Genomic DNA, 22550 nt, shown 5'->3' with positions numbered 1-22550 from the left:
TCTGTTGTTTTTTGTAAAGAAACACTCCAATGGAATGCCTGTTTACTGCAGTTCATCAGCCTTCTTGATGGTTAATGAATATCGAATATTAGTTTACGCTGGTGGCTAATCGGTCTTTCCCTTGGATGTAAGGCTCAGTGCTCTAGGTACACGTGCTGACCTCGCGTTAAGTAGGAACCCAGCAAAAGGTGGTGCATATGCTCATACTGGTCAGGGAATTGCAAAATGCACGTGATTGAACTGGTTTGGCACGTTGTCGCCTTGCTGAACTGGCATTGGCCTGTATACCACCGTTTTATATCGCACCTGCCAAAGATGATCGCATGCCACTGGGATGTCTGTTTGTTGAGTACTGTTCTGATTAATTAGCGAGGCATTGTTTCCCCACAAAATGGCGGGAACACAAGCTCTTTAAAAAAGGCTAGCTGACAGCTAGCCTGCTCATATTATTATGAAATAAACTGATAACGCTTATTGTTACTGTTAGCACGTTGAATGCAGTCTGCACGTGCACACTGGTTAAGTTTGCATAAGCTGTCACCCTCCTTTGGCTCTTTCCTCTTTCTCCCTCTGGCATTTAGGCTGTAGAGCTGCAAAAAAATTGAGTATTTTAATATTAAAAGAGCATAGTTGTCATTTTTTTTCTTTTCGCATACAATTTCAACCAGTTGCTATCTTTCGGGGCATTTTTGACTGCATGAAGCACAAGAAAGCCATTTTATTTTCCAATTACTGCATCGCATGAACTTTTGTTTTGTGGTGTACACAGACCATGACATCTCCTTTCACTCTTAGGGGCCAATTTACATCTCTCCTCACACTCTCCTCGCACCGCAGGTGCGACAAGTGGCGACGATTTGCAGACAGAGACGACTTGGCGTCCCTGACACCAGCGGAAATGAACACAGGATACCGTCTCTGCTCTGAGCACTTTACGGACCGCGACTATATGGATCCATACAAAACAAGGCTGCTTTGTTCTGCGGTGCCATCCGTGAAGTTTGCAGAGTCTTCTCAGCTTCTGTTTCTGCATGTTAAAGGTAAGGTCTACCAGCTGTGCCTATAGTCTTACAAACATATATTACATGAGCTCTGAGCGCCACTGTAATCCCTTGTATTAAAGGTAGATATGGTATGTTAATTTATTTTGTTTTATAGTCTATTGCAGTATTTTAAGCTGAACTCAAAGCAGAACATTCTATGCAAAATGTTGCACAATACAGTTGAACCTCAACATGATGCACACGGATATAACAAATAACAAAACAAAAAACACAGGATCTGACTCGGTATCTGTTATAGTGAGGAAATATTTTCTTTGCACATGGCTGAAGATATGTATTCGGGTAGCAGGACATAACAAATTCCCGGCTAGAGCAACTTGAAATGGCACATTATGGATGCACATGCATATTTTGGCCAGTGGCTTGGCCTGGCTTTCATGCAGCTGGGAAGCCAACGTACCGATAACGTGTTCATTTGGGCTGGTTGGTTCATCCTGTAAACAGCTGCTGTATACAATGTACTGATCTCACTGTTCCATAATAAAGGTGGTGAAGAGTATGTTAGTAAAGTAGCCTTCAAATCTGTCAGTTGGCCAACAAATCGACAAACCTTTTTCTTGCCCATTGGAAGCATCAAGTTCTTTTTGTATTGGTTTCGTTATGATAAGTTTTCATCTGTACCTTTATAGCATAACACTTTGTTTTATGCCATCTACTCCTAAACATGGCGTTCAATTTGTTTTGTTTTCAAGTGATCCCTGGAGAAGCTTCCCCTAGCCAGGATGAGCGAGCTGGAGAAAGAGTTGCTGCAGTGGATAGTAAGCATCATGTACTATTTATCATATGACGAAAACGACGTAACACACCAAGGAAAAGACAGACGAAATAGTAGCAATGTTGTGCATTGCCCATGATCAGCGAACGGATCAGCCATCTTCCGTTTTGGCGGCGAGCCAAACGAGGCAGAGAAACCACGTGGCCAGGATCGACTTTGATGCAACCAACAAAGACGAGCATGAGCAACTTACCTAATCCGTTGGCAGAACTCCGCATAAGGGGCCAGCGAGAAATCTGGGAGCAGTGCAGTTGACATGGTCCATTCGTGTTTTGGAGGATGGTTTAGCATAGAGCTATGGGCGCGCAGCGCATTCCTGTTCGGAGGGGTGGGAGGGCAATGGGAGAGAGGCGTGCGAGGCTGGTGACGCAGAGAAGGATGAGTGCGCAGCGGCTGTTGGGGCAGCAGGGAGAGTGCAGTGGCTCGAATTTCCTTTTTTATTTTTTTATTTTCAAGGATTGCACATTTTGTCACCTTTTGGCACAGACACCCAGTAGCCAGACTTCATTGTTACAATCGATGATGCGGCATGGGGGCATTGTAGTAAGCGGTTATTTCACCATAGAAAAATACAAAAGTTGATGGTCTTGAAGCTAAACATTTCGACAGAATTACCTGTATGGTTTGGAAAATTGATTAGGACTTGGGACAGTGACTCCAACCAAGTAAGGGTATTAATTAGCCCGATGTTTTGGAGCCAATTCGGCTCCTTCTTCAGGAGCCCTTACTTTTACACTAACGTTTACACTGTCGTTTACTGTTACTGACGTTTACACGTCAATAAATCCCGTGTCATTTGGTGGAGGCTGTGTGGGTACCCCACACCTCCACCAAATGTCACGGGATTTATTGACGTGTAAATGTTAAGGAATAGTGAGGAACGTCAGGCGAGCGTCCAGAAGCGGCGGGCGAGAAGCAGCCAAAATCCAGGCAAGCGCAGGCTCGGGCCACGTGGCTACCACCAACACTGTGGCTTGCTTGCTTGACTGCTTCGTCGTCATCTTGTATTCTTCGTTGCACTGTCATTATAGTACAGTCGACATCCGTTTATTCAATCCTGACGGGACCAACAAAACTATCCGAATTATCCGGCAGGTTGAATTAAACAAATGGCAGGGAAAACGCTGAAACATGCTGTTGATTCACTTTGCAGTATTTGCCTTTCAAGTTAGCTTCACCGCAATACAGTGGTGTTACTGTATTTGCTCGCATAATGATTACAGTTTTTTTTTTTTTTTCAATAAAGTTGACTCAAATTTAGGGGTGCAATCATGACGCGGGGTAAGTTTCCTGCGAAAAAAAATTGAGCACCGAAAATGCATACAAGTTGCGGGTCAGAATTCTTACGATAGCTATCATGAACATAACTAAAAATAAAAATTTAGTAAGGCTTACTTTGTAGTAAACGCACACATTATGTAGGCACTACAGTCTCCGACCGATAAATTGGACATGCTCGGTAATTCGGACAGCTTCATGGCACTGCCAATGGCCCCATAAACTTAATGTTTAATGACGACCAATATTTCGGAACTGCCAGCTCTATATTTGATTATCTGGACTCCGTCTGGGGCTGTAGCATATGCGGATTCTATAGCTATTGTCTATCTGCTTTGGCAACCTCGGCGAGACATGAAGTATGGTCTCGGAGATTGCACGCTAGACGGTAATCCCTGAGGCCTTGCCTTGGTCGCAGCACTAAGCCTCCAAGATTTAACTACAAATGCCTATCTCGGAGGCTTTGCCTGAATTGTGAGGTCGCATCGAGATCATCACATCCTATTCCGGTATCCCCCCTCATGGCCTGCTCTCGTTGTTCTGTTTGTTTAGTTTGCGTTCCAGACAGCACTCTGCTGGCTCCAAGTGGTCTGTCTCGTGAAGTTAATCAACAGGCCGCATCAAATGGCACCAACAGTCCCTCACAGTCCGCCTCCGAATGAGTCTTGAGTCGCAGTCTGAATGAGCGCTACTCCGCAACTGAAGAGCCTGAACTGCTGCCTACCACAACAAGCTCAAATGTGGACATCAATGATGACCTGCTAGGCTGCGGTGTCAATTCCTGCCGCCGTTACATTTGAAGGCCTCGGAGACGTCGACAGCACGGTGTTGTCGTGTGCCGAACTGAACGATGACGAAATAACTGAGCAAGTTCTCCCACTGTCAAACAGCAACTCTAACTCAGATGATGGTGTGCTCCGGAGGGGGCCCTCACATCTGACTCTAGCCTTTGCAGTCCTTGCATCGGCGTACAGCGACAAAACAAAACTGCCTCAAATACAGGCGAACTAGGTTGCACGTAAGCGGAAGTGCGTGCAGCAACGAATCGACCACTTCTTCCTTGCACGGGGGCCTTAAAACATTCCATATTTCGGGCTTATTTAAGTTTGGTTTCAGACATTTTTAATTTTTTTCTTGAAGTGCAGAAAGTGATGAAGGGAATGAAATGGGGCACCTGCTTAATTAAGAATCTGTTTGGTGCGTGCAGTCCGCTTGTTGACTAAGTCTTAAAGAGTCGTTTGCATAGCATTTGACAGATGGTAAGCACGATCATCATCAGCTAGACTTTGCATACAACATATCGCTACGGCAAGATCAGGATGCGATCATTATGTGGAAAACAAAAAAATCTAATTTTGACGACAAAATTCAGGGGTGCGATCATTATGCAAGTAAATACGGTATGCGGTGAAGCATACCAAGTGGAGAAAGTTTCCATTGTTACGGCACATAGTATGTGTTACCTAATATACGCACGCACATGGGCAGTCTCTGGTCGCACTACGAACACCGAGACACCTAATAAGTGTACTGGCAGGCTTTCAGAGTTTTAGATAGACCACCACTCTTTTGTTGGCTTTTAACGTCCCCTCAACTTTCGCATCTCACTGTGTTCTTTTTCGCTTTTAACATGAAAGTGTTTTATGCCGGTATCCACCATCAACTTCCTGTAACGGATGTGACGTCAGCGCGAATGCGTGAAATATGTTCTCTCTTGTCAGTGGCGGTGTTGCCATCTAGGAGCGGTGAAGCGAAGTACTGCATCATGGCACTAACGAGCGCCGACAGCACGGAGGAAGATTATTTAGGAGTAGAAACTCCCTTCAGCGCGGGCGCTCGCGTGCGACCAGATAACGTCACATTAGTATGCGCCGACGGGGGTGCATGCAGTGGCGGCGGCGCCTTGCGGCACGTCATGCAAGCAGCAGCGAAAAAAAAAAAAAAAGAGCAGCAGCCCGGTGGTGCTGCTCGGGCACGTTCTCTTCGGTGGCGCCCGTGTCTCCCGCTCAAAGCAGACGACACGGGCGTTCGCTTCAGCGTGCACGCCTTAACGTTGTTTTTGTGGGTTTTTAAGTGTAACAGCTACTGTTCTTGTCGGTGTCTGTTCGAGGGCCGTAATACTTACAGTGCTGATACATGCAGTGTACCCTTGTTCGGAATTTGCTAGCCTAAGATGGGACACAAGTGGGACGCGTGAGTGCCCTCAGTAGAACTTGTGGAGGCGCACGGCCGAAAGGGAGCAACGTGCGCAGCCGCGAACGGGAGTAACACACGTGAGCGGTTGCCCTGGCAACCAAGACGGCAATAATTTCTTTCTCGGCCGCCAGGTGCCATTAGCATGATAGTGGCTCCGCAGGCTTGTGACATTTTCTGGTCGCTGCAACTGGCGGAGTTTCCACTCCTAAAGGTTTCTTGCTCCGTGGCTGACAGTGAGCGCGTAGGTAGTCGCAGCGCAACGGAGGCTCCAATGTGGTGTATCCTGGTGTAGGCGGTCTGCGCCTTCTGCTGAGGTGACAATGCAGTTTCCGCACATGGTTTGTCTTTTACGTCCGATTAGCCTGTGACGCCTCGTCACCTACGAAGTGCAGCTTCAACATGCATAAGCTGTACTTACACGCCGCCTACTGCTTCGTTTGTGATGGCACCAACTAAGAAAACTGCTGCACTAAGCGGCGCAGAAAGGCGACAACGTCGAAGGGCAAATCTCGCTTTGGTCCGGTGAGAGACACACCAGTTTGAAGTAGAACTCGTTTGTGGCACACACTGCCAACTCTGCCACTAACATTCCTAAGCTGAGCGCGTCGCAACTGCATGCTTAGAAGTATTAAAGCCATTAGACTGGCAAGGCTTAGGAGTGAGGATCAACGGTGAATATCTCGGCAACCTTCGGTTTCCAGATGACATTGTCCTGTTCAGCAACACTGGGGATGAATTACAACAAATGATTGGAAACCTTAACCGAGGAAGTGTAAGAGTGAGGTTGAAGATTAATATGCCGAAGACAAAGATAATGTTCAACAGCCTGGCAGGAGAACAAGAATTCAGGATTACCAGTCAGCCTCTAGAGTCTGTACAGGAGTACGTTTATCTAGGTCAATTACTCACGGGGGACCCTAATCATGATAAGGAAATTTACAGAAGAATGAAAATGGGGTTGGAGTGCATACGGCAGGCATAGCCAAATCCTGACTTCGAGCTTACCACTGTCGTTAAAAAGAAAACTGTACAATCATTGCATTCTACAGGTGCTGACATATGGGGCAGAAACTTGGGAGGTTAACAAAGAAGCTCGAGCACAAGTTAAGAACCACACAATAAACAATGGAACATAAAATGTTAGGCATAACGTTAAGAGACAGGAAGAGAGCGGTGTGGATCAGAGAGCAAACAGGCATACCGAACATTGTAGTTGACATTAAGAAAAAGAAATGGAGCTGGGAAGGCCATGTAATTCGTAGGGTAGATAACCGGTGGACCATTAGAATTACAGAATGGGTGCCAAGAGAAGGGAAGCGCAGTCGAGGACGGCAAAAAACGTAAGTGGGGTGATAAAATTAGGAAATTTGCAGGTGGAAATTGGAATCAGCTAGCGCAAGACGAGTAATTGGAGATTTTATGTCCTGCAGTGGACACAAAATAGGCTGATGATGATGATAAATATCTCGTGGCAGTGGCCCCTTTGCATTCTTGCTATGTCTCACCCCAATAAATTGTGTATGCTGTACCGCTGTATTGCGGCAAAGCTGACCAATTAGTTTTGAAGTACTTAACGTAGACCAGTTTTGAGAATGAAATAAGAGGTTTTGGCCCATAGAAATGTATGGGCACCAGCCAGGACTGAATTAACCGAAAAATGGAGTTCACCAGAATTGAATTAACAGAAGTCTACTGTGCTCCTCTTAGTGTTTAAGTAGTTGTCATAGCATCCATAGGCATATTTGATGACATCAGTATTTTTAAATGACTTCCAGAGACCTCCACTCAAGAACTACCAAGAGGACTTCAGGTGGAGCACAGACAACTGCGTCATACCTGTGCAGCATTGTGGTGCGACAAAGGAAGTACCAAATTCTTTCGTTTTCCAAAGGATGACAGGTAAGTAAACGAAAGCCATATTCCAATTTCGATTCCCACACACATGAAAAAGCGTTTGCACCTGTTGGGGTTTATCTTGTCCACAAACAATAATCATCATTTAACTTGCGTGCCTTTCTTATTTATGACACTCTGTGCCCAGTACTTCCAGGTCACGAACGGCATGCGTGTTATCAGTGTGACATAGCATTCTTGACAGCAAAGCAGCAAGCGCAGAGTTTTCAAGAAAAGAAACACAAAAGAAACAAGCTGTTTGTAGACAAGACGCCCCAAAGGGTGTAAACTTTTTTAGAGCGCAGAGAACCACAGTATGATAGGGGGGGGGGCAACGGAAATAGATGAACTACTTTGAGTGTGTTAAATAGCATCACTGCACTCAGTGGCGCACCAATTATTCTTCAAGTAGGGGGCCAAGCCCCCTCCCCCCCTCCTTCTCTCTCTCGCTCATATAGTATATATATTTGTATAAAGGGAGATTTCTATGACAAAGGCCGGACCCTGGCCAAGACGAAATAAAATAAACGTTTTGCAAATTCGTCGTTCCTCTTGTGTGCTTTTACAACAATTCTATCATCCAGAGAAACATTCACTTAGTATTGACCCTTTTCGCGGAGCAGTTTGTTTTAAAGAAACGAGATGGCGCTTACGGCGGCGCGCCAGACGTCTCCTCAGCGACCGCGCACGAATACGAAACCATTGCCACTTCTACCTTGCTTCTGTGCGATCACCTGTCGGAAATGCAACTGAGTTTTTGCTATTGCACTGTGCTCCAATCATGCTAGATTGAATCACGTGGATTGAAGACGTGTGCAGTAGTTGGCTATAAAAATAGTAACTGGCATGTTAAGGAATGGAATGAATCTGTGTGGCCAAGTTCGCGAACCGCTGATGCAACTGTCCGAACGTGTTACCGGCAGTTCCGAGATGTACGGCTTTCCTCGAGGATACAGAAATTGGCTCACCCGCCAGCCTTGTATCGCTGACCTTCAAAGAAAGGGCTTCAGCCCCAGAACGTCGGCAAGAGTGAGTACCACTCGTTAAACAATGACAAAGGGAGTAGCGCCTCTTCCTGTTTGCGCACATTTGTCCCAAATGGCAAGAAAACTTACGCCCACTCTATCGCCGACGTATCAAGAATAAGTGAATGGGCGCACACATGAATATATGCGCACTATATACGCACAATAAGTGACGGTACTACATTGATAGCGCACGAATGGTCGAAGCTAAATCTTTCGTGACGGTCCACAAGAGTAAGCGAGTTACTCGCGATAATACGCATTTGCTACAAGGTATTGAAATGTGCAGAACAGCTACGTTTCAAGCCTTGTGTTCAGCAAGAACAAATCTATCGGAACTGAGCACACCTGCGAGCGATTAGGCAGACAATAATCAGATAGTGGCCGCACCGAGGCACCGAGCCAGAAACTGACAAGCCGCTGCTTCAAAATATTTGCCAAATAAAGTACAAAGAGCAAAACACACTAATCCTGATTAAATTCATGAGCGGAATGTTTGGATAGCTTGGAATACATATTTAGCCCCGCTTTTAGAACAAGCACAATATATGCTGCTTGCGCCATTTGGACATAGGTTGATCAGCACCGAAAGCGCTTTTGCATGTCCTCTGAAGCTGTGATCAAAGCTTCGTGTCGTTCACCCAGTCACTGTCTACGTTATCTCCCAAAACAGATGTTTTCTAAGCCGCGCTGGCGTCATACACTTCCATTGTAAACAAGGAGGCAACGGAGGCAGTTGAGGCAAGCAATGGACGCGTCACCATGTGATCAAACATGGCAGCGCCCACGGGATTGCCGCAAAAAGGGTCAATATATATTATATACACATATATAGGAGATTTACAGATAACTATTGCATTAAAAGGGCATAAAAATGCATCCGGAAGAGCTACCTTTGTCATTTCGGGATCTGATTAATAATCCATCATAATGAATGATTACAGTCAGTGCTCCGTAAGTTTTATTTGAAGTGTGTTTGCTGAAATGAGACAGTAAAGGGTGGCTAAAATTCTTGATAAAATTGCCTAATGTGTTTCAATGATGTAGGCATTTTGCAACACTATAGTATCAGCTAACGTGAAGTAAATTATTTACCTAAATGTTTCATGTTTGTCTAATGTCTGCTCAGGTGATGGGTAAGCAGCGAGTTTACCAGCAGGGTGTAGAGGGCTTTTACTTTACCAATTTATTTACGTAACGTATGGGGACAGCTTAAGTTCTTTGTTTATATATACCTTCAGATTGTAAAATTACCATACAGCACGATTCGGAAGAACACAATTAACTTCAGTGTTTCTAGCATGAAAAGGCACTTTGACTTGCGTAAAGCTCTGGCAATTGTCATCACCGGCAGTGTTTACAACATGCAGCCAAGCGCGTTCCGCTGAATTTTGCTCTCCTATAAGGATCATAGAGAACCAGAAACGTTTGGGATAATGTAGACTTGCTTTATGAAAGTCAAATACTATGTTTCCGCCCTTAATCTACCTGAAAGCTGTCATGAAGTATCGATTAGTCCGAAAGCCGTGAAAAACAGAAGCGATTTGTTAAAATTCGTGGGAACGAGCTCCGCTGCTCCAGTGTCTGTGCCTTTCTATACAGTTGATCTTTTTAATTTGCTGGCTCTGATCTAAATGGGAACATGAAATTTATTTCAATTGGTATTGGTAATTTCATTTACTGCTATATGCTTGCAAACGTCTACCTATAAAATAAATTTACAGTGTAATCTCGTTGATACGATTCTGCATAATAAGTGTTTCGAGACAATGAGTTTTTATTTATTTTCCTGGCTAACGTACCATAGGAGCAATGTATTTTCATACAGTTATGGTGATTGCGGTTTCGCCTGATATTGGATAAAACGACTGCAGAAGTGGGCTTTTACTGGTATTTCTGAATCTCATAGCTTTATACTTTAGTGTACTAGCTTAAATAACATTCCAGTGACTCACGAACAGCGTGTTACATACCCGCTGCCGTGCAGATTCTGCTGCAGCAGTGCAGAGCACTCGCCACAGGGAGAGAGCCACTGCCACACCGCCGATTCAAATCATGTGGATGGTGATGATGGTATCAGCGGGAATGCAAAGGAGATGACAGTAGAGAAGGCGGTAGTTGGCGTGCGCGAGAGCACTTCACGGCCGCTAGTATGCTCTTCCGTAATCGACTGGGCAGACGTCATTTCTCGCGTGTCATTTATCATCAAAAGCGCCTATTTTCGGCCCACCATAGGAAGGTTTTCAAGCAATAACTTGTGGGGATGAGCGACTCTCACGCGTCCCCTGATGTTTGCCCCGCATGGCTCACGTCTCCTGTAATCGGGCTTCGCCGCGTAGCTTTACGGTCGGTGTGGTTGCGGCGCACTGCGAGAGATGGGGCGAGTGTCGTGCTGCTAATGCCACCTAACAGCATGGTTACTTGGGCGCAAAAGGTCGAAGGTGCTTGCTCTTGGTTTGGGGGTCGGCAAGCAGCCTGCAGGGACTGTTTGCGCGTGCGCCGGCCCGCTTCGCGGGACCGTCCCGAGAAGGCTTAGGAGCAGGACACCGGTATGGACGAACACGGATCGTTCGAACTCGCCACCGTTCACGTAACCGTACACGTGAACCACTAGGTGATGATGTCATAGCATGGGGCGAACATATTCGCTGGCTATCCGGTCGCGGTGAGTCGGGACTTCCTTGATTTGTCGTGCGCCCATGTGAATGTTCTATGGGTAGTAATTCGGCTAGCATGCATTAGTGTTTGAAAGGTGCAATAAATGTCCTTTTGATTGTTTACACTACTGTCTTGTTGTTCCTTTGTTCCAAGAGCCCGTGTGAGACCCCACAACTATAAAGTGGTACAATCGCTGTCTTGCCTATGCTGCCATGAGAGCCATTGCAACGAGTGAAATGGGCACATGTGTGCATGTTCGAACTCGCCACCGTTCACGTGACCGTACACGTGAACCACTAGGTGATGATGTCATAGCATGGAGCGAACATATTCGCTGGCTATCCAGTCGCGGTGAGTCGGGACTTCCTTGATTTGTCGTGCGCCCATGTGAATGTTCTATGGGTAGTAATTCGGCTAGCATGCATTAGTGTTTGAAAGGTGCAATAAATGTCCTTTTGATTGTTTACACTACTGTGTTGTTGTTCCTTTGTCCCAAGAGCCCGTGTGAGACCCCACAACTATAAAGTGGTACAATCGCTGTCTTGCCTATGCTGCCATGAGAGCCATTGCAACGAGTGAAACGGGCACATGTGTGCACGAATATACGGTAAAATAACGCCAAAGTGCCCAGTTTTGCACAAGTGCCCAGTATTAACATTCCCAAAACTTCAGAATTCTGAAAATTATATGTTAAGCGCCCACCCCCTCCAAAGCGTCAGCATCAGCCGAAATATTCACCCCACTGTGATCGCTACGCGACCATCCGCTAGAAGCAATGACGGGGCTATTCGTTTCTTTGCGGTGGAAAGGGAAAGACCAGTGGGGGGGGGGAAGATAATGCAGAGTGACAATGAACATTCCTTGAAAGAAAACCCAGTGGTCGCAGGGCTCTTGGGAGACACATCTTGATAAAGTGTGCTGCAGCCGCTGTTCCCACACTCCTTGTGCAATCTGCTAGCCACACGATGCACTCCTACACCGTCACCAAGAATATCAAAGTCGTCGAGTAGCACCGGTGCGTCATTAAAGTATGTGAGCTGCACCTCTCGGCATTTCGAGATAGAAAAAGAATCCATGAATAGGACTCCAAGTATGATGCCCTAAAGCACCTCAACTACGGCAAGCAGATGATGAAGCGCAAACTCATGAATGGTCGGCCCATCTTCAATGAAGAGTTGGACAACGCCCTCTTTGATTACCTTCAAACGGAACGAGATGCTGGCCGCACCGTCAGTAACCAGCTCCTAACAGAGGTTCTTAACGGTTTGTGCTACTCTGTCTGAAGAGATGGTCGCACGATCCTTCAAGGGGTGTGGGATCAGTGTCGCATTGGGCGGCAGCGAGGACGGGCACTTGCATAACTGACTTGCAGGCACCGGAGAACCCGTGGTCTGTTCAAGACGCGCAAGTGTCAGCAACGAATGCTTTCATCTCCTATTCTGCACCGACTTGGAAGAGTCGTTCACTGGGTTCAGTGACGATGAGTAGTTGCTAGCGTACCCCATCATTTACCATTAGTGAATAAACGTGCTTTCTTCGATTCCATAGCCACCATAGCCCTACCTCGAAGTTTTTCGGTGGCCGCCATCTTGGTTTTTACTGCTTTGACCGGACAAGCACCCATATCTAGATTAACAAAATTTTCAGTGATAGCCGTGTGGGCGCTTCCGTGGTATTTTACGGTAAGTGTCGTAACACAAGGGGACTAGATTGAAGCTTGGGCTAATTGGTTCGACATTAGGAAATAGACCTGTAAGAAAGGAAGAAATGGGACATACACAGGTGCTGATACAAAATAAATAAATTAATAAATACCTACACACACATGCACACGCACACATAATGTGGTGCAAGGGGGCTGCACAGATGAAAAGCAGTGCTGGCATATACCTGCCAGGAGTGGTATTTATTCTCAAGCGACCGCTTTTGGACATGTGATAATTTTTAGGGATCGATCGCTGGACACATCAAAAGTACATAGCCAACAATGTTCCTGGCACTATGCAAAAATAGTGAGCTTGAAGCCGTCCGTATACACCAACGCGTCTAGTGCAGAATCATGTGAAATCTCGCAAAAGTGATTGTGTCTCCGAAAATGACTGGCCGATGCCCGGTGATCCGACGCCTGCCGCCATCATGGCTCGGTCAGCGAAAATTCGCCTGGCAAACTTCGCTGCCAGAAATGGCGAATGCACAAGGTGTGCTCGCCAGGAGTCGCCATGAGTGACCTCCCTCTAACTTTGAGTGGCCGGTTATGAGATGCCAGAGGCTTTCCCATTTTCATTTGTAAACACATGTATTAAATTATTTTTCAAATCGCTTGGCAATTAACAAATAGAGTGAAAACCCTTTTTGTAATTTTTTTGTTGTACAAAAATACATCCACTGGGTCTCACAACACTGACAACGACATGGTGAATGCACAGTGGCATCTGTCTGTTTTTCGCTCCATTTAGCCAAAATCGGTGAACAATCGGCGTCATGCAGCCACGTCGATTCCTGCCGCATGAAATTCATCATGAAAATTTGCTCAATGTAGCCCGGGCTTTACTCCACATTTGTGTGATGCTCCTTGTAATTCCTTTTTCGGTTTTCATGCAGTCATAGAATGACAAATGCACTTCAGGATCAGGATAATGTAACTGTTCTATTCGAATGTGTTATGTTCGCGGGTACCTTTGCACATGGACTTATGATTGACTCGTAGTAGTCCAAGATGTGTAGACAGCCGAGAACAGTTAAGTGCTCCTTTATTTTGTCAAGCACCATCTTAGGCAGAAGCCAAACTGAGCGCCGAGGGAAAACCGAGTTGTTCTTGTGCCCCGTGGGAATATAGGTCAACCGTGCGTTCCTTGAAACCTGCCTAGAGCACTAGTCAGTCACATTGGGGAGGTCACTGGCCAGATGGTCGTGTCAAATATGAGATGGGGCATAGCAGAACAGAATAGCTTTTTTTTTTCTCGCGCTCCACCAGTAATCCAAGTGATGCTTTACCCATGTTATCACAGGTTATCATGGAAAGAAAAGAAAGGAATGGATGAAAATAAACTCTTAAATTATATTGGCTCAGCATGCTCTTTGAATGGTTGCACGTGGGATGTCACTTCAAAAAGTGACACTGCATTGTGTCATTAACCACACATTGTTTATTGTGCAAGCAAAATTTGCACGCAATACGAAGTGAGGTTAATGTCAAAGTGTGAGTGTATGTCAGAGTGTGAGTTTTCCACTCTTCACACCTCATCGAGCTTCCACTTTGCATATGTAGCCCGGATGCTATATTTGCACATCATTTCAGATGCAAGGCATGGGTTGAATTCACGGAACGGAAGGACCTGGCGGAGCTTTCTAAGGAACAACTAAACCGAAGCTATCGCCTTTGCGCTCTCCACTTTAAAGATAAAGACTACAATGACCCTAGGAAGACAAGACTTGTTTGGAATGCTGTGCCCTCTGTGAAGGCATTGGAGCAAGCCAACCCAGCAACTGAGCTGCGTGAGTCTGAAAGACTGCATTCTTTACTCATTCAAATGGGACAGTTTGCCCCCGGAAGACTGTCTTTCTTGCGACCTCTCTATTAAGGCTCTTAAACATACTGTTTTTACTCGATTCTAACTCGCCCTTGATTGTAACACGCACTCCGACTTTCATATCTGAAATGTGGGGTCTCACACGGGCAGATGACAAATTCAATGCTTTTGATTGTTTACTCACCATTTTCTAATGGTAAGAGAAAGGGTAATGGCAATTTGTTGCCTCTTGAAGTTTATTGCATCTGAGCTACAGTTGATCGGGCATCACTCACTATAGCTTTTGGTGGTCTCCTTTACACTAGCACAGATCACAACATCTTTGAGGCCATCTGTGGCATTTCAGATGTTACATTTCTTGGAACGTTTTGCAGACGAAAGAAGTTTGATGAACTTATGAAGGGGAGACAAAGCTACCGCAGTTGCAGTGACGTGTGGATTCAATTGGATTTCAGAAATTTTTAATGCCAATGTTGATAGCTAATTGCTACCATCGGCGTTTCGATTTCATACTCTAATCTAATGCCCTTGTCATTTGTTAATACAGTTTTCCAGGAAAGATGTGTGCATTACAATCAAATAAATATGGTAAGTTGCCCACATGGGGCACCAAATAGTGGAGTGTGATGAAGTGTGGAAAAAAAAAAAGACAAATCCTCACGTTTGAGCAACTGTAATGCAATAGCAGTGTGACCCCTTATCATTTCTTTTTTACCGACATACACATGAATTCTTTTCTCAACACATGGTCACCCATGTGCTGCTTGTGCCCTTATTGTCCTATCTGCTTCTGATACTTCTACCTCTTTTCTTGTTTTTGTCTATTTTGGCTTTTCTTCTTATCCTTTCCTTTAACCTTTTCTTTTGTATTTTATCCTTTTCTATCTCTTCTATTCTTTGTTCCATCTCTGTGATACTCTTCATGCTTACCCCTTGAATCGCATGGTTTATCCCCTTCCGGTGCTGTGTGGCATGCCAAAAAACAGCCAAAAAATGAGGAAAATGAAAGTAATAGTCTTTTAAGTGTGTAATATACATCCTGAGACACTTCTTATTTCGCATGTGTCCTAAAATTTATTAATTTGTGCCAATTGTGTTACTGAAAACAGCAAACAGACGTGTCCATGTTTGCTGCAATGCTGGTACATTGCCATGTAGAAATATTCTCTTCTTTCTTCAACTTTGACAGTAATGGCTTTCACTAGATGGATTACTGAATGCATACAATTCACATTAAATAGCTGATACAACTCCTGAATTGCAACCGTTTTAGAGAGTTACAGTGTGGAATCCATAATTTGTGGGTGCAACACAACCAACACACTTATTGCAATGTCATTGATTGTGGCACGTGACTTCTGCAAATCATTCTATGCAAAACGTACAAAACGGCCATTGGAATTTCATCATGCAGAAGAAGAAAAAGAGAAGAAAAAAATAAACAAGGCGGACCTCGTGGGGCGTGACAGGAATGTGGTCCCTTGGCTTAGGTATGGTGGAAGGCAGACCATACTTGGCATACTTGGCAGTATGGCGATGCAACATTTCAATTACTCCTATTTCCTTTGGCACTAGGAGTAATTGGAAATTTGAAGCAAATTTGCATTTTCGCTGTGTTGATGGTGTTTTACAAATGCCAGTGTATAACCAAAATTTCCATTGAGGCCTGGTGAGGGGCCCTTTAACTCTTTCGTTACCACTAGAAATGTGCTCATGTTCGGTGCTTTAACGTAACATTTTTATTTCAAGACATAGTAGTCGCAACAAATGCAATACTGTGATACATAAAATTATAGCCTTATCACTGGTGTTTTGAATAGATGTATATCAGTAATAATTGCTCAAACAATTTTTTTAGAATTCCTATGTGAAACTTCAAAGAAGCACCTCAAGGAACACGAATGAAAGTAATAATTTGCTACTTTCAATATAAGTACTGACAGTTATAAATCTGCAATATACAAAATATGCACCTGGTTCCTAGTCCTCAACTTTTGTGAGTCAGATCACGCAAAACAAAAAAAATTATTATTATGAAGATTTGTTGGCATCAATACTAGCCATGGTAATGCCCACGCTATGTGGAAAAGCAGCAGCTTCACAAATGGGAAAATGGATTATTTCCTATAGTACAGGGAGCATTTCTTTTTAATCATTGTAGCAGACGCCTGGTTTGTTTTTTACTGTTTTCTTTAGGCTCTCAAAGCTATGGTTGTAAGGTCAGGGAGCATGCAGAAGCCTCTTGTACTTGATTATTGCGTTCGATCAGTTCTCTGTACAAGCAACGTGGTCTAGTGTGCGTTCAACTGATGTTGGATCCTCCACACGCTTTGTTCAGTTCCTGTACAGTGCTGCACAGTAGTGTGGAGTGTTGCTCAATGTTGATCAGTAATGAATAAGGACACTTGCACAGTCAGTGTTCAATATGTAAGAGATTAGACAGCTAGTCAAGCTTCAGTTGAAGGTCGGTCTGAAATCGACTGCGTGCTCTTGCATGAGTGAAAACCCCACACGACAGGAAGGATTGCTCGTAATAATTTGTACATAGGCTGTCAAAGGGCTAATGGATAAAAGCAACCCACTGGGAAATATAAAGTTGCACTTTATATTAGTCGAACATGATAATGAAAATAACACGCACTCATGAGCATCTACCATTGTTTGAGACATGATTTATTTAGAATAGTCTATAAGTCGGATTGGAAAATATTGATAACCCGAGAGAAGCTTTAGCTTTCGTGTCTTCACTGCTGCTGTCATATAAAAATTATGTTCCCAAGTTGACCACAGTGCAATCTTTTTATTGAATCGCTAAGAGCACTGGATGCTCGTTTCGACGGTACCTCTAGTCGAAGTTTTATTTTTCCAGACTCTCCAACCTGCCAAAAATTTTCAAATATGAAAATAGTTAAAGTTCAGTCGTCATTTCAGACGGTGCATGATGTTGCTAGTTGAAGAATTCCAACAAAATTGTTGAACAACGCATAGGAAAACTGTCGATCAAATTGATCGATTTCTTTAGGTGCGGCAACGAAAGAGTTAAAGGCCAACAGCAAGAAAATTTCACATTCGCTGAATTGGTAATACGCGAGTAGGATATACAATTAAACCTCAATATAACAAACTACAAACTTCAGTATAACAGAATTCTTGATATAACAAAGTATTTAACTTTCTATAACTTCCTTTCTATCGAGCACCATGTATTTAGGACTTAAATATAATGAGGTGTTTGTACACAATTTCAATATAACGAAATTGCACTGCCGCTGTGAAGGAAAACTGAGACAATAAATGAAAGCTTTCATGAACGCAAGTAGTCAAACGGTTGAATTAGAATTTCCTGCTTGCGAACGCACCTCTCAAATCATGCGACCAAGAACTACCCTGAAGGGTCTGTATAAAGTCCAAGTGCGATAAGATGCTATTGCGCCTTGCGCGCTGCATGCTTTGGGCGCAAGTGAAAGCATACGAGGGTGAGCTGAGAAGGATGGTGGCTTGATGAGTGCCGTCTTCCAGCACGAGCAAGAGGAAAATAGGAGAGGGGAGTGAGCTAGCGGTAATGGCAATCAGGTGCTCGTGAGGGGAGCAAGTGGGTGGCAGGTTGGCGCAGTGCAGCCGCAGCTGTGCATGGCTGAGCGCATACGTAGCCCATCCGCCCCCCTTTAGAGGTAATCTGCTTTCTGTGCAAAGAGTGGGCGTATCGAGGTGATGCGGCATCATGTGTGCTGTACTTCGGCACGTTTAGTACTGGACATTGCGTAATCTCAAGTTTTTGGAGACGCGTTGAAGCGAGAAGCAGACCCCTGCTGCCGGCGCTTCTACTGCAAGTGACACTATCAGTCATGGGGGTGGAGTGAACGCGAATGTGTCGGTGGCTTTGCATCCTACCACTGATGTGAAGATATCATCCACACGGCATGAAACTGTATTTTTCGTCGCCAACTCTCAAATTAGCAAAATGATTTTTTTTTTCATTTAAATTTGGCTTTTCTCAATTGCCTAATAATCCTGAAAATTTTGCGGCCCCTTCTATGTAAGAAAAATCCATCAGAAACTACTTATTTGCATAAAAGTCAAAATTCAATTTAAATACATTTCAATGTAACCAGGCAAATTGCTGATTTTACCAACTTCTTTATATCGAGGTTTAACTGTACTACTGAAGTAACCTTGGCAATGCTGCAGGGTTGGTAATTGCCTGAATTTATTATTAGCACCTTTTAATATCACCTAAGCAGATGACATGTGCTCCTGATGGTTAGTGGTTATGATGCAAGTCCCAGTACATCACCTCCAAGATATTTCAGCATGCTGCGGGCAGCCGCAGGCGAGGCCTAATCTTGGAGCTCATGCTGAGTAGTCACGTGACCTGAGTCGTACGCCACTTCTAGGTAGTGGTAGCGGTGGTTGCTTTCTTTCAGTCTTGGTATCAAAAACACCCACTTTTGCGAGCATTTCATGATGCATCCACTTGTTTTTCAAAGGTAAGATTTTGCATGAGGGCTGTTCTGTATCTACACTATCTGAATCTATGCTTCTTGCATGCCCAAAAATTTCATTGCAGGTGGCCTTTAATGCAGAATCAACCATCTATTCATGTTTATGGGATATGTATCGCACTCTTGCAGGGTTACAAGGCCAGGCCATCAGCCAAGCTAGCACCTCCAAAGATGCGGGATTAGCAGTCCAGGCCCCATCTTCTGCATCTCATTTTCCAGCTTCTGCATCTCCGCTTGAGAGGAGAGAAAATGATGGTACCAAAAGGTATTGGAAGGCATTTGTGATTGCAGGTTATTCTTGTCTTTCAGTGATTCTTTTCACTTTCTCACAATCTTTCATGCTAAAAAAAGTTTTCGACCACCAGCTTCTTAAGACAACCTTTCTAATGCTAGCCCCACATACTATGCATGAACCAGTAGATCCATGATTCTATACTCTCCTGTTTTCCATGCTTGACTGGAACAGCCCTCCAAGTGAATGATCATGTTTGATCTGGTAAAAGTGTTAAGTATACTGTTATTGTTACATTAGCACTCTAGTTCCCAAGGTGGACAGTGATGTATGTTTCACCTCCTTTTGTTTTTCTCTTTATCACTGTCATCTGATTTTCAAATTGAATCTCGGAAGCTTATTGCATAAGAGCACGCATGGTGACTTGCTTCCTGATTCTGCAAATACTTAGTGCCCTAGAGAGCATTCAGGGTAAGCATGAATACAAGTTTGTAAACAGATAAAGAGCGGAAGGCTGTATGGATGTGTACATCATACAGAAGGCTTCAAGGCAGTGGCGCACCGACGGGGAGGGGGTTCCGGGGTTGTAACCCCCCCCTGAGGCTGACTTAACCTTTTGTTTAACCCCTTTTCTTTCCTTGCGCATTTGAGTACTGCAACTAAGATGTAAGATGCGCAATCGTCTGCACACTCACAAAAAGCGCATTTTTTGACAATTGCCCTTGAAGAAATTGAAATTAGTGCTGTTTAGATGGTATTGGCAAACTGTCAACCCCCCCCTTGGCAAAGATCCTGGGTGCGCTACTGCTTCAAGGGGAGACTAAATCACCGGTATTCACAAAAAATTTGTCACAACTGTTAGCTCTTTAAGAAACTGATTTATCTATTATTGATTTATTCATGGTATCTCAAAGGCCCCCTCTGAAATTGTTTTACATGAGGGATGGGCTGTTACAGAGATGTTAAAGGTTGTACAGTAGATTGATTGTTGCTTTGAAGTCACTGATACCGAGTTGAGCACATTGTCAGGCCAACGGCCATTCTAACCTTGTGATGTCTTGAAGAAAAATGGAGAAATGTGCGCAGCAGTGCAAGCAGGCAGCGGGTACCCAGCTCTTTTACAGTTGACGCGATCTGAATGACAATAAGCTGGTTTTATGCTGGGAGTACGGAGCGACTCGTGATAAAATGTGGCAGGCAGGCAAAGCCTGGCTACGCTTCGGTGTGATGAAAGGTTTCAGAAACGAGCATGTGATTTTAGTTTGATTACACTTGACTTATGTGAGTAATCTGAGAAAATAAATGGCACAGCACAATTGATTTTACATTGGTGAGGGTCCCGCACTGCGCCTGTGTATTCCAAGTTTAGATCTGATAAATGCCTTATAGACGAGCATTATGGTGAAAGTGGGGGCTAGATAAAGGTTGCGATGCAGACAATCAAGAATGCAATTAGTTTCGTTAGTCACACACATTGTGTGAACAGACCATGTTAAATATGATGACAAATTTATAGCTAGATGTTTTTATGTGTGCTTACAGAGGAAATTTTGGAGTTCCCTTTCTCGTCTTCTCCACTCACACTCCTTCCTCTTCTACTAATACGGCTGCATTGACTGTAATAATATCTTTGCACTGAATAGCATTTCCGGCTATGAAAGGGAAGTAGCAACATTTGGTTTATGTTTAACGACTGCAGCCATTGGTTGCACCAAGTTTTGAGGTGATTAAGGTTGGATTTAAGAGGGTAAACATCAGTTATGTTGTTCATTGGACGATAAATGGTGCAGTCACTTGCAAAGAATCTCATGCTTGAAAATGTAACAGACAACATCCGTTACTTGGCAAGTCATAATATAAATTTTGAATAGCAATGAGCCAAGGACTGTGCCCTGAGGCATACCTGAAAAGACAGAAGCATAAGGGAGAAGGCTGATTATTAGCATAAACGGATTGCTAGCAGTTAGTTAAGAAGCGATGAATCCATCCAAAAACAAAAGGGTCAAAATTAAGGCATGACACTTTTATAAACAAGCTTTTATGAGGAACTTTCTCAAAAGCTTTTTCAAAGTCTATGAAAAAGAATATGAACCGCTACTATGTTGGAGTCAACACTAGAGCTAATATTGTTTAAAACAAGCGCCTGACAGCAAACAAACAGGAACATCCTTTCAAATTTCAATCTTCTCTTACTGCGACAGCCGTTTGTGGGACCCAATGTGTCATGAGGTGGCTTCCTCACATGTGAACTCTAGTGTCAGGCAAGCAGACCTACGCCAACAGGTTCGGGAGAAGAGGAGACATTTCCTCGCACGCTGCAACCGAAATGTGCAAGCACTACTAGCTCCACCAGGTGAATCCTGTGAAATTCTGCTTACTCGCCCGAGTGTCCTTGGTCTCAATTGAGCAGTGAGCATGGGTTCTCTCTGCCGCTTGCTCATATTATTGTCACGCACGTGAGAAATCCAAAAGCTGTGGTAGACATTGGAAATGCATAACCCCAGGGTCAAATTTCTTTTGTTGCATATTTAAATTCTTCAGAGTGACTTATTTTAAGAAAAAACATGGAAATAAGTGTTCAAGTAACAGTGAAGCGATAGAATTTTTTTAATGTGGACAGTTGTATGCATGGTTTACTGCTGAATATATGGATGAACTAGCATAATAAATTTTGCTAATGTAATAAATTCAGACATCTTTAAAGAGCCCGTATTTTGGAACTTATTATGTCGCTCCGATGGTGCAATTCCAGCAAAGACGGTAGTGAGGGGGCTTTCCGAGCTACGTCTGAACTAATTAATGATGAAGGCCCAGAAGAATAGAAAATTAGATGTCACGGCCTCGAGGCACGCAGCTTTAACAAATGCGAGACATACCATGTGAGTGCCCACAAGAAAGTTAGGAACTTGCAGTAACCATTTGTTAGATCGCTAGAAAAGATTTTATCAATTTTCACGCGTCTCTCAAAAAGAAAGATGCACTTGCGGCAGTATTGATGGTTTATGAGTGCCCACCTGTAAAGCGGAGTAATGTCACGCCTATGGGAGCACCATGCGGGCAAGCATCTTCATCAAAGGATTGAGTGATAAGGAACAAGATAGAAATTACTTTTCTTGGCATCCATAACTCAAAACAATGTGCATGAGAATACCAATTATAAACTGCCAGCACAGACATGAGCATATGGCAGTAAACTAGGTGAAGCGAGAATAATTCCAAACTACCACGGTGGCAGCCACCACATAGAGTGAATTGAAAAAAAAGCAGTTTTGGCAAAAGCCGAGCGGCGGCAGTACAATAAAAAACATTTTCTAGATGTCACGGAAGGTTGCAGCACCTCCAGAGTGACACTGCACAGCGTTTTGTTTTAAGAAGGTACGTATCTCTAAACTTTCGG

The 22550-nt window shown here is 44.1% G+C and overlaps 2 protein-coding genes across 6 annotated transcripts in view; both read left to right on the top strand.

Moving 5' to 3' along the window:
• Positions 1–22550, top strand: part of LOC119446203 (60S ribosomal protein L6) — a 182328-nt gene that overhangs the window by 68489 nt on the left and 91289 nt on the right. The window lies entirely within an intron of this gene.
• LOC119446208 (uncharacterized) overlaps positions 1–22550 on the top strand; it is a 41271-nt gene that overhangs the window by 13900 nt on the left and 4821 nt on the right. For 2 of the 5 annotated variants that reach the window (XM_049663992.1, XM_049663991.1), the window contains 6 exons: positions 838–1040; positions 1757–1822; positions 7089–7212; positions 14188–14384; positions 19051–19186; positions 22469–22528. In XM_049663992.1, coding sequence (XP_049519949.1) covers positions 838–1040; positions 1757–1822; positions 7089–7212; positions 14188–14384; positions 19051–19186; positions 22469–22528 — 786 coding nt within the window. Of the gene's footprint in view, positions 1–837; positions 1041–1756; positions 1823–7088; positions 7213–14187; positions 14385–19050; positions 19187–21354; positions 21507–22468; positions 22529–22550 lie in introns of all 5 variants that reach the window. The other 3 variants (XM_049663995.1, XM_049663994.1, XM_049663993.1) reach the window with 3 other exon arrangements.

Source organism: Dermacentor silvarum, chromosome 3 (genome assembly GCF_013339745.2).
Source record: "Dermacentor silvarum isolate Dsil-2018 chromosome 3, BIME_Dsil_1.4, whole genome shotgun sequence".
In the NCBI taxonomy this organism is placed as follows: domain Eukaryota; kingdom Metazoa; phylum Arthropoda; class Arachnida; order Ixodida; family Ixodidae; genus Dermacentor; species Dermacentor silvarum.
This window is presented reverse-complemented; position numbering and strand designations above follow the sequence as displayed.